The 13,588-nt window shown below is 44.5% G+C and overlaps 1 protein-coding gene across 1 annotated transcript in view; it reads right to left on the bottom strand.

Moving 5' to 3' along the window:
* Positions 1 to 13,148, bottom strand: part of LOC132822394 (protein SSUH2 homolog) — a 64,268-nt gene extending 51,120 nt beyond the window's left edge. The window contains exons 1-2 of the mRNA XM_060835743.1: positions 12,973 to 13,148; positions 1,356 to 1,417 (exon numbers count right to left, since the gene is read on the bottom strand). Of these exons, the coding sequence (XP_060691726.1) occupies positions 1,356 to 1,417; positions 12,973 to 12,995 (85 nt within the window). The 5' untranslated portion in view covers positions 12,996 to 13,148. The remainder of the gene's footprint in view (positions 1 to 1,355; positions 1,418 to 12,972) is intronic.
* Positions 13,149 to 13,588: the final 440 nt, after the last annotated feature.

The raw sequence follows: 13,588 nt of genomic DNA, 5'->3' as shown, positions 1-13,588 counted from the left end.
CTCTTCCCCTTCCTCAGGTGTTGGTTCCTCACGTGGTTCACAGCTGCTGGTGACTCACCAGTACCTCTCCTGAGCAGCCATTACTCACATCTGAGCGGGGAGAGCGGGGAGAGCAAGTCAGCCAGCTAGGCATCCATTAGGGAGAGGAAAGGCTTGGGCATCACAGCTCTGCTTCATCCAGTCAACATCCGACATACATAAGGGCCATCGGTTCGCCATCAGGAGAGAGGGTTCTACCTAGAACACCCTGAAAACCACACACTGCTGCTCGCTCCTTCAAGGTACAGACGATGTCCCTTCTCTCACATCAAATGATGAAGCATTCACTAAAAATTCCTTGCTCTGCTGCTCTAGGTTCTTGTTATCAAAGACAGATCCACACACTTGCTCATCCACTATAAATGGTTGTATCTTGAGTTGCCTAAATTCTGACATCCCCACTCTGGCTCTTGATTTCTCTCTCCACCTCTAGTATGTTCTTTAAACTTATCTTTTTGAATAAACTTCAGGTTACCTGCTCTAACATCTCCTTATGTGACAGTTTTCAAACCTTGCTGGATAAGGTTCCTTAGAAGAGCCTTGGGATGTTGTACTGCAGTGAAGGAGTCATATACACACAGATTGTTGTAGTGCCAGGTCAGCCCTATACTGGTCCTCGCTCTGCAATGCCCTATTAACTCCCCTAAGGACACACCATAAATCCCTACAGTGGGGAAGCAGGCCATTCGGCCCATCGAGTCCACATTACCCCTTCAAAGAGCATCCCTCCCAGACTCAGCCCCCTACCCTATCCCTGTAAACCTGCATTTCCTAAGGCTAATCCACCTAGCTTGTTTATCTCTGGACACTATGGGTAATTTAGCACATCCAAACAACCCTAGCCTGCACATCTTTGGATGGAGAGGGAAAACTGGAGGAAACCCATGTAGATATGGGGAGCAGGTGCTAACTCCACACAGACAGTCGCCTGAGGGTGGAATTGAACCTGGGTCCCTGGTACTACAAAGCAGCAGTGCTAACCACTGAGCCACCGCGCTGATCAGTCATAGCTTTGTGACCGTTCCTTGAACAGGGCACTCCTGTTAAACGGGTTTGCCATTGTTCAAATTCCACACAACTGGTTAAAAATAAAGTGGAAAACATTTAATTAAACGTTTCCGCTGAATTTCCTATTATCCTGTCACAAAAAGAAACTCGCTGAAAGGCTAATAGCAGGATCAGAAGATTCCCAGTAGAGACAGCCATTCCCAGTAAACCACCCACAACTGCCCCAGATGTGCTTCCTGGGTGTGTCCCTCCACACATGTCGGAGCCATTTAACACTTAAAAGAATTCAGACCTAGCTGATGTTTTACCTGAAGCTGCTGGTTCAGCCTGGGGTGGTGTGGATCCATAGCTGTCCTGGGGTTCAGCAGCACTGAAACAGAAACACAGGAACTGATCGGTGTGAATTGAAGCAGCATACTGCACTCATTCCACATCATTCATACAACCAGCCTGGTCTGGTGATACTGGGGACACACACAAGAAAAACGACTCCTTTTTATGACAAGTATTTCCTACCATCGACCAAAAGAGAAATGCTCTCATAAGGATCTTAAAAGAAGCAAAATACATTTGCATTTTATGTAGCCCTTCTCAGGATGTTCCAGAGCACTTTGCAGCTGCAATGCAGCAATGAATTTGCACGTTGCAAGATCCCACATACAGGAATGAAGTAAATGGTCAGGTAAAGTGTTTAGCTGATTTTGGTTCAAAGTCAAATATTAGCCAGGGTATTGGGGAGATCTATTCTGTCCTACTTAATTTATATATAAAACCAAAGACCCATCCCACCACGGTCATAATCTCTTCCAACAGGCAGAAGATACAAAAGCTTAAACCCAAGTCCCAATCGATTTAGGAACAGCTCCTTCCCTGCTATTATTAAGCTTCTGAATGGACCTCTCAAACTTTAAAATTAATGTTGTTAATGTTAGTTCTTGGGCACCGTCTCTGCAACTGTTGTATTCCTTGCTCTGTTCTATTACCCTTATGCACTCTGTATGGTAGGATCTGCCTGTAATGCATGCGAAACAAAACCTTTTACTGTACCTAATAAATCCAATCAAATACTGCGTTTAAGGGAAAACTAGATAAACATACAGAGGAGAAAGGAAGGACAAATTTGTCAATGGTCTTAGATGAAGAATGGTGGGAGAAGGTTGGGGTGGACATGTTGAGTGTATTTGATAAGGCTGTGTTTACTTTGGAGTGCCAGGAGATCTTTTGCAAGTATGTAAGATAGCAAATGAGGCTTCCGTCTAATGTCTTAGGTCTGGGTTTGAATCCAACTCAAACTGACACACTGCACAAACCTCACCTGGTCACTTCTCCAGTTTTAATGCTGTTCCCAATGATCCCAAACCTACAGCAACCATTGAGCGAGCAGCAGTTACCAAGATGGCACTGATAGACATGCAACTCCATTGTCCCTGGGGGCAGGTTCTCCTGAATTCGAGATGGACGTACATTGTCAGGTAGTGTGAGAGGAGCTTGACCCAGCACCTAACCTGTACTTGACCTAAGCAAGATGTAATAGGAATGTGGGGTCAGGGATTTTTTACTGTTCACTTACCGTGGCTGTATACTATACTTCAGCAACAGTTGGGACTCAGTAATACCACTCCTCGTTCAGAGTTAAAAGATTTGAGTCCCACTGTAAAGACAACAGCCCATGTTCTAGCCCTGAGGAAGTCCTTCACTGCTGGAGGTATTGTCTTTCAGCTGAGATGCTAAACTGGATTTAAGTTGCATGCAAGAGATCTTCTGCAACACATCTACAGATTAAGGACCCTCAATGAACTCACACGGATTATTAGGTTATATCACAATGCAGTTTGTGGGAACTTGCTGAGTGAGAATTGGCTGCTGTGTTTCCTAAACTACAACACTGAGTAAACTTCCAAAAGTACCTCATCATCAGTAAAGTAGTTTGGGATGCCCGGAGGCCAAGAAAGTATTTTTGGATCATTCTGACCTGGAGTGTTTCGGTACCGATTTCCAGCAAAACTGACCAAAACAAGCTGGAAATGATGGAAACAGGAACAGGTGTTGAAAACCAAGTCGTGTACGGGAAGGAAGAGGGCAGGAAAATGAAGAGGAAGGATATCAAGAAATGGATCAGCAATACAAACAAGGAGAAAAGAAACAGAAAATATAAATCATGATAAGTGTGAGGAGTTTAATTAGAAGAAGTGAAAATGTCATAAATTTAGACATGAAAACACAGGAGAGAGGACTGGTCTCTGTGATTTCACGCCTCTCCCTAACTGTGGGTCTTGCTCCGAACCTCTGAAGTCTCTTAGATTAGATTAGATTACTTACAGTGTGGAAACAGGCCCTTCGGCCCAACAAGTCCACACCGACCCGCCGAAGCGCAACCCACCCATACCCCTACATTTACCCCTTACCTAACACTACGGGCAATTTAGCATGGCCAATTCACCTGATCCGCACATCTTTGGACTGTGGGAGGAAACCGGAGCACCCGGAGGAAACCCACGCTGACACAGGGAGAACGTGCAAACTCCACACAGTCAGTCGCCTGAGTCGGGAATTGAACCCGGGTCTCAGGTGCTGTGAGGCAGCAATGCTAACCACTGTGCCACCGTGCCGCCCACGTGAACTTTCCTTTCCTTGAGTCAAGACTCCTGTGTATCCACATTGGTTCATTTGAACAAAAGTAGGCTACTCCGCCCTTTGAACCTGCTCTGCCATTCAATGTCATTCAATTGACCTAATCTTAGGAAATAAGGCAGGACAGGTGACTGAGGTGTCAGTGGGGGAGCACTTTGGTGCTTGCGACCTTAATTCTATTAAATTTAAAATAGTGATGGAAAAGGGTAGACCAGATCTAAAAGCTGAAGTTCTAAATTGGAGACAGGCCAATTTTGACGGTAATAGGCAAGAACTTTCAAAAGCTGATTAGGGGCAGATGTTTGCAGGTAAAGGGATGGCTGGAAAATGGGAAACCTTCAGAAATGAGAACAAGAATCCAGAGAAAGTATATTCCTGTCAGGATGAAAGGAAAGGCTGGTAGGTATAGGGAATGCTGGATGACTAAAGAAATTGAGGATTTGGTTAAGAAGAAGAAGCATATGTCAGGTATAGACAGGATAGACCGAGAGAATCCTTAGAAGAGTATAGTGGCAGTAGGAGTGTACTTAAGAGGGAAATCAGGACGGCAAAACGGGGACATGAGATAACTTTGGCAAATAGAGTTAAGGAGAATCCAAAGGGCTTTTAACATATACACTAAGGACAAAGGGGTCCCTCAAAGATCAGCAAGGCGGCCTTTGCGGGGAGCTGCAGGAGATGGGGCAGATACTAAACAAGTATTTTGCATCAGTATTTACTGTGGAAAAGGACATGGAAGGTATACAATGTAGGGAAATAGATGGTGACATCTTGAAAAATGTCCATATTACAGAGGAGGAAGTGCTGGATGTCTTGAAATGCATAAAAGTAGATAAATCCCCAGGAACTTATCAGGTGTACCCTAGAACTCTGTGGGAAGCTAGGGAAGTGATTACTGGGCCTTTTACAGAGACATTTGTGCCATTGATAGTCACAGGTGAGGTGCCGGAAGACTAGAGGTTGGCAAACGTGACGCCACTCTTTAAGAAGAGTAGCAAGGACAAGCCAGGGAACTATAGACCAGTGAGCCTGACATCGATGGTGGGCAAGTTGTTGGAGGGAATCCTGAGGGACAGGATGTACATGTATTTGGAAAGGCAAGGACTGATTAGAGATAGTCAACATGGTTTTGTCCATGGGAAATCATGTCTCACAAATTTGATTCAGTTTTTTGAAGAAGTAACAAAGCGGATTGATGAGGCCAGAGTGGTAGATATGATCTATACAGACTTCAGTAAGGCGTTCAACAAGGTTCCCCATGGGAGACTGGTTAGCAAGGTTAAATCTCATGGAATACAGGGAGAAACAGCCATTTGGATACAGAACTGGCTCAAAAGTAGAAGACGGGTTGTTTTTCAGACTGGAGGCTGTGACCAGTGGATTGTCACAAGGATCGGTGCTGGGCCCACTACTTTTCGTCATTTATATAAATGATTTTGATGTGAGCTTCAGAAGTATAGTTAGTTTGTTTGCAGATGACACCAAAATTGGAGGTGAAATGGACAGCGAAGAAGGTTACCTCAGATTACAACGGGATCTTGATCAGATGGGCCATTGGCTGAGGGGTGGCAGATGGAGTTTAATTCAGATAAATGCAAGGTGCTGCATTTTGGGAAAGCAAATCTTAGCAGGACTTATACACTTAATGGTAAGGTCCTAGGGAGTGTTGCTGAACAAAGAGATCTTGGAGTGCAGGTTCATAGCTCCTTGAAAATGGAGTTGCAGGTAGATAAGATAGTGAAGAAGGCATTTGGTATGCTTTCCTTTATTGGTCAGAGTATTGAGTACAGGAGTTGGGACGTCATGTTGTGGATGTACAGGACATTGGTTTGGCCACTTTTGGAATATTGCATGCAATTCTGGTCTCCTTCCTATCAGAAAGATGTTGTGAAATTTGAAAGGGTTCAAAAAAGATTTACAAGGATATTGCAAGGGTTGGAGGATTTGAGCTATAGGGAGACGCTGAACAGGCTGGGGCTGTTTTCCCTGGAGCGTTGGAGGCTGAGGGGTGACCTTACATAAGTTTATAAAATTATGAGGAGCATGGGTAGGATAAATCGACAAGGTCTTTTCCCTGGGGTCGGGGAGTGCAAAACTGGAGGGCATAGGTTTAGGGTGAGAAGGGAAAGATATAAAAGAGACCTAAGGGACAACTTTTCCATGCAGAGGGTGGAGCAAGTATGGAATGAGCTGCCAGAGGAAGTGGTGGAGGCCGGTACAATTGTAACATTTAAGAGGCATTTGGATGGATATATGAATAGGAAGGGTTTGGAGGGATATGGGCCGGGTGCTGGCAGGTGAGTCTAGATTGGGTTGGGATAGCTGGTCGGCATGGACGGGTTGGAATGAAGGGTCTGTTTCCGTGCTATACATCTCTATGAATCTATGACTCTAATAAAATCTTAAACTACTGCAGTACACGTTATATAGCACCCACAGTGCTGTTAGGGAGGGAATGCCTGAGTTTTGACCTAGCAACAGTGAAGAAACAACAGTATAGCTTCCAAGTCAGGATGGTGTGCGGCTTGGAGGGATAATGCATATAATGGTGTTCCAAAGTGTCTACTAGCTTTATACCTCTCAGTGATCAAGGTCACAGATTTGATAGGTGCTGTCCAGGAAGCTATAGTGAGTTGCTGCAGTGCAACTTGTAAATGGTATATACTGCTCTCACTGTGCATCAGTGTGGAAGGTGTGATTACTTAAGAGCATGGAGGAGGTGTCCATCAAGTAAGTCTGCTTTGTCTTAGATGGTGTTGAGCTTTTTGAGTAATACTGGAGGCATACTCATTCAGGCAAGTGATGAGCAATTCATCACCCGCTTTACTTGTGCCTCAGAGTATGGACAGGCTTTTGGTCAGTCACAAGTTGAGTTACCCACAAGACTTCTTAACCTCGGACCTACACATGCAGTCACAGAATGGCTGATCAGTTTTTGATCAGTAGTAACTCTTAGGATGTTAATACTGCAAATATTACACAGCAAGTCAAAAAAGGAGAGATGCCATAGCTAGTAACCATAGGCCAGTCAGTGTCAGTGGGAAAATTAAAGACAATTAGAGAACCATAGATTCATAGAGATGTACAGTATGGAAACAGACCATTTGGTCCAACCCGTCCATGTCAACCAGATATTCCAACCTAATCTAGTCCCACCTGCCAGCACCTGGCCCATATCCCTCCAAACCCTTCCTATTCACATTCTCATCTAGATGCCTTTTAAATGTTGTAATTGTACCAGCCTCCACCACTTCCTCTGGCAGCTCATCCCATACATGTACCACACTCTATGTGAAAACGTTTCCCCTTAGATCACTTTTATATCTTTCCCCTCTCACCCTAAACCTATGCCCTCTATTTCTGCACTCCCCCACCCCAGGGAAAAGACTTTGTCTATTTACCCTATCCAAGTCCCCTCATGATTTTATAAATCTCTGTAAGGTCACCCCTCAGCCTCCGACGCTCCAAAGAAAACAGCCCCAGCCTGTTCAGCCTCTCCCTGTAGCTCAAATCCTCCAACCCTGGCAACATCCTTGTAAATCTTTTCTGAACCCTTTCAAGTTTCACAATATCTTTCCAATAGGAAGGAGACCAGAATTGCATGCAATATTCCAACAGTGGCCTAACCAATGTCCTGTACAGCTGCAACATGACCTCCCAACTCCTGTACTCAATACTCTGACCAATGAAGGAAAGCATACCAAACGTCTTCTTCATTATTCTATCTACCTGCAACTCTACTTTCAAGGAGCTATGAACCTGCACTCCAAGGTCTCTTTGTTCAGCAACACTCCCTAGGACCTTACCATTAAGTGTATAAGTCCTGCTAAGATGTGCCTTCCCAAAATGCAGCACCTCACATTTATCTGAATTAAACTCCATCTGCCAGTCCTCAGCCCATTGGCCTATCTGGTCCAGATCCTGTTGTGATCTGAAGTAACCCTCTTCCCTGTCTATTCCACCACCAATTTTAGTGTCATCTCCAAACTTACTAACTATACCTCCTACTTTCACATCCAAATCTAGTCCGACCCATATCCCTCCAAACCCTTCCTATTCATATACCCATTTAGATGCTTTTTAAATGTTGTAATTGTACCAGCCTCCACCACCAAAGTAGTGGACTCAGCAGTGATCCTTGTGACATTCCACTGGTCACAGGCCTCCAGTCTGAAAAACAACCACAAAATCAATCCTTCTTTGGGGAAGAATAGGCAGCCAGCACAGATTTGTTAAAATATGGCTGACTAACCTGACTAAGTTCTGTGCTCCATTAGCCCCATCAGGTCTGCTCCAGTTCCATTACCCAGTGCCTTTTCCCCACATATCATTTCTATCCAAAAAAAAAATCCAATGCTCTCTGGAATGCAAGTGCAGTAAATGTTACATATATAGAGAATTTAAAAAGATAATTGATAAAGTACTGCTTCTACATTCCACCAAAGTACTTAGATGGAATATAGAAGGATATAATGTTAAAATGACAGTGGCAACCTGTTAGCTAACTGGTTAAGGACAAGAAGTAGAAAGTAATGATAAATGGATGTTTTTCCTATTAGAAATACAAAACAAGACCCTTCAGGATTTGGCATTAGGAACGTTCTATTCTTTTTTAAATAACGAGGCCTGAGTACATCAAGTACAATTGTGAAATTTGCACCTAATGCAAACTGTGGCATCACACTGCATGGTGAGGAAATGAGTAGCTGACATCAGAAGGCCATGGGCAGACTCATGATAGGTGCAACTTGTTGCAGTTTCTGCTTTGGATTTAGTTGTGTTAATACCGCAAACTAACATCTATACTCTGCCAAGAGTTTGAGTGTGGTTTGCAATGTGATAATGACCAGATGATCTGTTCTTGTTCTTGTGTAAGTATTGCACATTGGAACTTTATAGATGGAAGTCAATTGTTCCTGAAAGTGACATACATGAGCATATCGCTAGCTGCTGTAAATGAAGGCGGCATTATGAAAGGTGTTTAAAATAATTGTCAGGAACATATAAACCTTCGAGTTTATTTTTGTGAAACTAAACACGAGATAATAAGACCCTTGTATTTACATAGTGGGTAAGAAATGTGTCTCACAGGGACATGAGAGGAAAATGGCACAATGCTGCAAGGCAATATTAATGCAGATGAACAGAGTCAGTGAAGTAGGTTTTGAGGAGAACGTGAAAGGAGGTTTGAGGGATTGAGAGTTGCAAAAACTTAAGGAAGTAAATTCCAGTATTTACGACCGAGGAACTGAAGGCATTGTGACCCATGGTACAGTCATGAAGATGCTCCAAATGCCAGAATTAAAGGAAATCGCTGAGGATCACAGGAAATTAGAGGGAGGAAGGAGTGAGGTACTAGAGAAATCTGAAAACCAGGATGAGAATTTTAAAGTCAAAATGTTTGACGTGGATCCAATGTCGACTGGGGTTATCGGTGAACAAAGCCTATTGCAAATTCAGACATGGGCAGGAGAGTATTGTATGACCTCAAGTCAGAATGCAAGGAGGTGTCCAGGATTGTGTGGGAATAGTCATGTCTGGCAAGATTAAAGGCATACATGTTCAGCAACACAGGAGCTGAGATGGGGTGGTCAGGTAATGTACTGGCATTGGAAACAGTCCAGAGAAGGTTCACTCAGCTGAAACCAGGTATGGAGGGCATGTCTTATGAGGAGAGGTTGAGTAGGTTGAGCATGTATTGGAACGTAAAAGAATGAGAGGCGACCTGATTGAAACATTAAAGATTCTTAGGGGGCTTTAACAGAGTAGATGCTGAAAGGTCGTTTCCCCTTATAGCAGAGGACATCACAGTAAGAGGTCGTACATTTAAGACCGAGATGAGGAGCAATTTCTTCTCTCAGAGGGTAGGTCCTCTGTGAAATTCTTCACCACAGCTGGCTGATGGGGCTGTGTTGAGTACATTCAAGGCTGAGATTGACTGATTTTAAGGGGAATCAAGAGTTGTGTGGAAAAGGCAGGAAAGTGGAGTTGGGGATCATCAGACCAGCCATGAACTCATTGAACAGTGTCCACGGGCTCTTCCATCTACAGATCTGTTTCCGTGCTGTACATCTCTATGTCTCTATTTAAAATAATTGACCAAAAGAGAAATGTTTTGCTCTTAACAGAGGTTTGTCGGGTTATGGAATACATGACATGGAAGTGTATTGTGGTACATTCCATGCAGATTGCCAAAAGGCAACTGGTTATGAATTGGAAGTAGACAAGTTGGGACTTGGGGCTGTGTTAGACAACTAGACAAGTTGGGACTTGGGGCTGTGTTAGACAACTGCTTTGGAGAGCAGGCTCAGACTCGGTCAGCCTTCGTCTGTGCTGTATGAATCTGTATTTCATCCCTGCGATTTGTGCACCTACATTCCATTTGGAAAAGCTTTCTACTTATTTAATGATTTACAAGACGATTTTTGCAGCTTTTAACCTGGTGAGGGTTTTTCCCCTTAAAAACCAGGCTTATTTTGGGCAACCGGGGGAAGTCATTCATGTAAATCAGAGGCAGAGGAAGACAGACGTAAAAGAGACATGGGCATAAAAACAAGCCGGGGGGGGGAGGGAGGAGGCTTCAGCAATGCTGCAGGTCCCTTACACACAAGTGTGTGTCTGCTCAGAAATAAGCCCTGAGTCAGAGAGAGGGAGAAAGACAGGCAGAGCGAGGAAAAAAGAAACTTCAGAAAACTGAGTCCCAGAGAAGAGGCATTGAATCAATTAACCGAATAATCAATTATCCGAATGAAATAGTGCCTGTCCATCTCATTCAGATAATCGTGGTTCCTCTATAGTTAGAAATGAGCACAATCAGTCACACAAAACAGAACAGATAAGAGATAATTTAGCATTTCAAAAGCTTTAGGGAAATGTTCACAATGGCTCTCATGCCTGCACTGGTTCAATGGTGTTCAATGGTTTACACTGGTCACTGAATCAGAGTTCCACTCTGCGACTGGACCATCAAACTGAGTCTGACACTTCAGAGCCATATCAAGTGGGGGCTGCACTATGAGAGGTGTTACTTTTTCAAACTGAGACATTAAACTGATGCAAGAGATGTTACATAAATGCGGTTTTTCAAAAAAGAAAGATAGCAAATGGGCTAATTCAGGGAGTAGAACCTCAAGGTGGGCTTAGCCACACTGACACTTTTCTTTCAACCAGCCAGTGAGGATGAGAATATTTCAGGTTGGAGAACACAGAATTGAGATACGTTTTGCTGTAGAGTACTGTGTACAGGAAGAAGTGTTCAAAGTTTCCAAAGGAGAAAGTAATGCTGTCTGAAATCAGGGTTACACTGCATATATGTGAATGCACAGAGTATAGTTAGTAAGATTGGGAGTCACAGGGATAAATTGGATTACAGGATTATGATGTTGTGGCAATAATGGATCCCTGGTTGAATGAAGGGTAGATCTGGGTGTTCGATAGCCTTGGTTGCAAGGTGTTTGAAAAGATGGTTAAAAGATAAAAGAGGGGTGTTTTGGTTAAAGAGAGTATTGTAGTACTAGAGAGAGAGGATGTTTCAGGTGTGGGCAGACTCAATTTGACCAGAGCTGAGGAATAAGAAAAGGTACATAATTTGCTCAGTGTAGCCATACAGTGATAGAGATGTGTACAGCATGAAAACAGACCCTTTCACCAAACTTGCCCATGCCGATCAGATATCCTAAACTAATCTAGTCCCATTTGCCAGCATTTGGCCCATATCCCTCTAAACCCTTCCTAATCATACACCCATTCAGATGCCTTTTAAAAGCTGTAGTTGTATCAGAATCCACTATCTCCTTTGGCAGCTCGTTCCGAACATGCACCAGCCTCTGTGTGAAACCACTGCTCTTTAATCACGGGTTACATCTTTCCCCTCTCACCTTAAATTTGTGCCCTCCACATTTCGACTACCCTACCCTAGAAAAAAGACCTTGGTTATTCACCTTATTCCTGTCCCTCATGATTTTATAAATCCTCTATAAGGTCACCCCTCAGCCTCCGACGCTCCAGGGAAAATAGCCCCAGCCTAATCAGCCTCGCACTACAGTTCAAACCGTCCAACCCCACCATCCTTGTAAATCTTTTCTGTTCCCTTTTAAGTTTCACAACATTTTTCCTATAGCAGGGAAACGAGTGGGGTGGACGTAGCAGAACAATCAATTGCAATGAAACAGTAAAGATGTGAAAATATCACAATGTAGGTACGTTGGGGGAGGGGGTTAATTACCCATAGGTAGATTGGGATAGTTTTGGTGTAAGGGGCAGCCATTTTGTGTTCAGGAGAATTTCCTGCAGCAGTAAGGATTCAGTTCAATAAGGCAAGAGGCGTAGCTACTCCTGATTCTTGGAATGAGGTGGACCCAGTAGATCCGTGTCAGTGGAGCAAGATTTGAAGTACAGTGATAAAGATATGTGTTTATTATCAACCTGTCCAGACAGGTTATGGCACATCTTTGAAGCAGGTAGGACTTCAAGCCAGACCTGCTGGCTCAGAACTAGGGATACTGCCATTGGTCCACAAGAAACTCCTTAAGTGACGCTAATCCAAGGGCGAGGATGACAGTGGAGCCTTCTGAAGGTACTGGGTAACAATTTGAGGAGGAACAAAGTGCAGAGTTATGGGGAAAAGGCAGGAATTTCACACTAAGTCACACTGCTTGGTGAGATGGCACAAGACACGATGGGCAGAATGGGCTCCTTTGCCCCACTTTTACAACCGATGAAGGGCTTTTGCCCGAAACGTCGATTTCGCTGCTCCTTGGGTGCTGCCTGAACTGCTGTGCTCTTCCAGCACCACTAACCCAGAACCTGGTTTCCAGCATCTGCAGTCATTGTTTTTACCTGTAACACTCCCAGAGTGTGCCCCACCTACACCCAAACCAGCGCCAAGAGAGGAGTCTCGCCTGCCACCCAAACTTTCCTCAAAGCCCAGCCACCTGGTACTGAGAAATAACTTATTTCTTTTCAGGCCCCTGCTCACAGCGATGGTAACTTGCACACCTCCGCCTGTGGGCGCTGACACACTCTGGTCTGGCAACTCAGACCCAGCTGGAAGCCTGCAGACCAGTCAGGACCACGGTGACCCAGGTCATGCCCAGGCTACCGCTCGAAGACAATGGGAACAGCGACGGAGAGGATCCATAAGAACTCTGGTTGCATTCTGCAGTCGCGGTTGGACCGAAATTTTGCAACAACATGCAGAACCCACCCCAGCTTTTTTTACTGCAGCCAGGGGAGGTCTGAGCCCGCACCGAGAAAGTTGCCTTACGATTCGATTGCTTTTTCTTTTAGCTCTACCTGAGCAGCGCTTGTCTTTCCATGAGTTTGGAGCCTTCAGTCTGTGTTGCTGCCCGGCGGTACCCAGCCCTCCCTGTCCAGGAACTGGTCAGTTTCACTCCGCACACTCTCCAGAGCTCAACTCAGTTTCGATTTCTCGCTGACCTCCACAAAACACTCCTCTTCCACGCCTTCGTCCGCTCCTTCCTTCCACTGGAGCAGCCTTTCAGCGTTAGAATTAAATATTCAGGGGAGGCTCAAATCGCTGACACTGTCAAAGGCGGAACTGCGGAAGTGATCTGACTTTCCCTTATCACAGCAATGTTATGTAGCACTTCTACCCAATTTAGAGTCATAGAGATGTACAGCATGGAAGCAGACCCTTCGGTCCAACTCGTCCATGAGGTAAAAACAACGACTGCAGATGCTGGAAACCAGATACTGGATCAGTGGTGCTGGAAGAGCACAGCAGCTCAGGAGATTTCGCAACTCGTCCATGCTGACTAGTTTTCCTAAATTAATCAAATCCCATTTGCCAGCACTTGGCCCATTTCCCTCCAAATCCTTCCTATTCATACACCCATCCAGATGCCTCTTAAATGTTGCAGTTGTACCAGCCTCCACCACTTCCTCTGGC

Source organism: Hemiscyllium ocellatum, chromosome 14, assembly GCF_020745735.1.
Source record: "Hemiscyllium ocellatum isolate sHemOce1 chromosome 14, sHemOce1.pat.X.cur, whole genome shotgun sequence".
Taxonomy (NCBI): Eukaryota; Metazoa; Chordata; class Chondrichthyes; order Orectolobiformes; family Hemiscylliidae; genus Hemiscyllium; species Hemiscyllium ocellatum.
The sequence above is the reverse complement of the archived record's forward strand: the minus strand, read 5'-3'. Positions and strand labels throughout refer to the sequence as shown.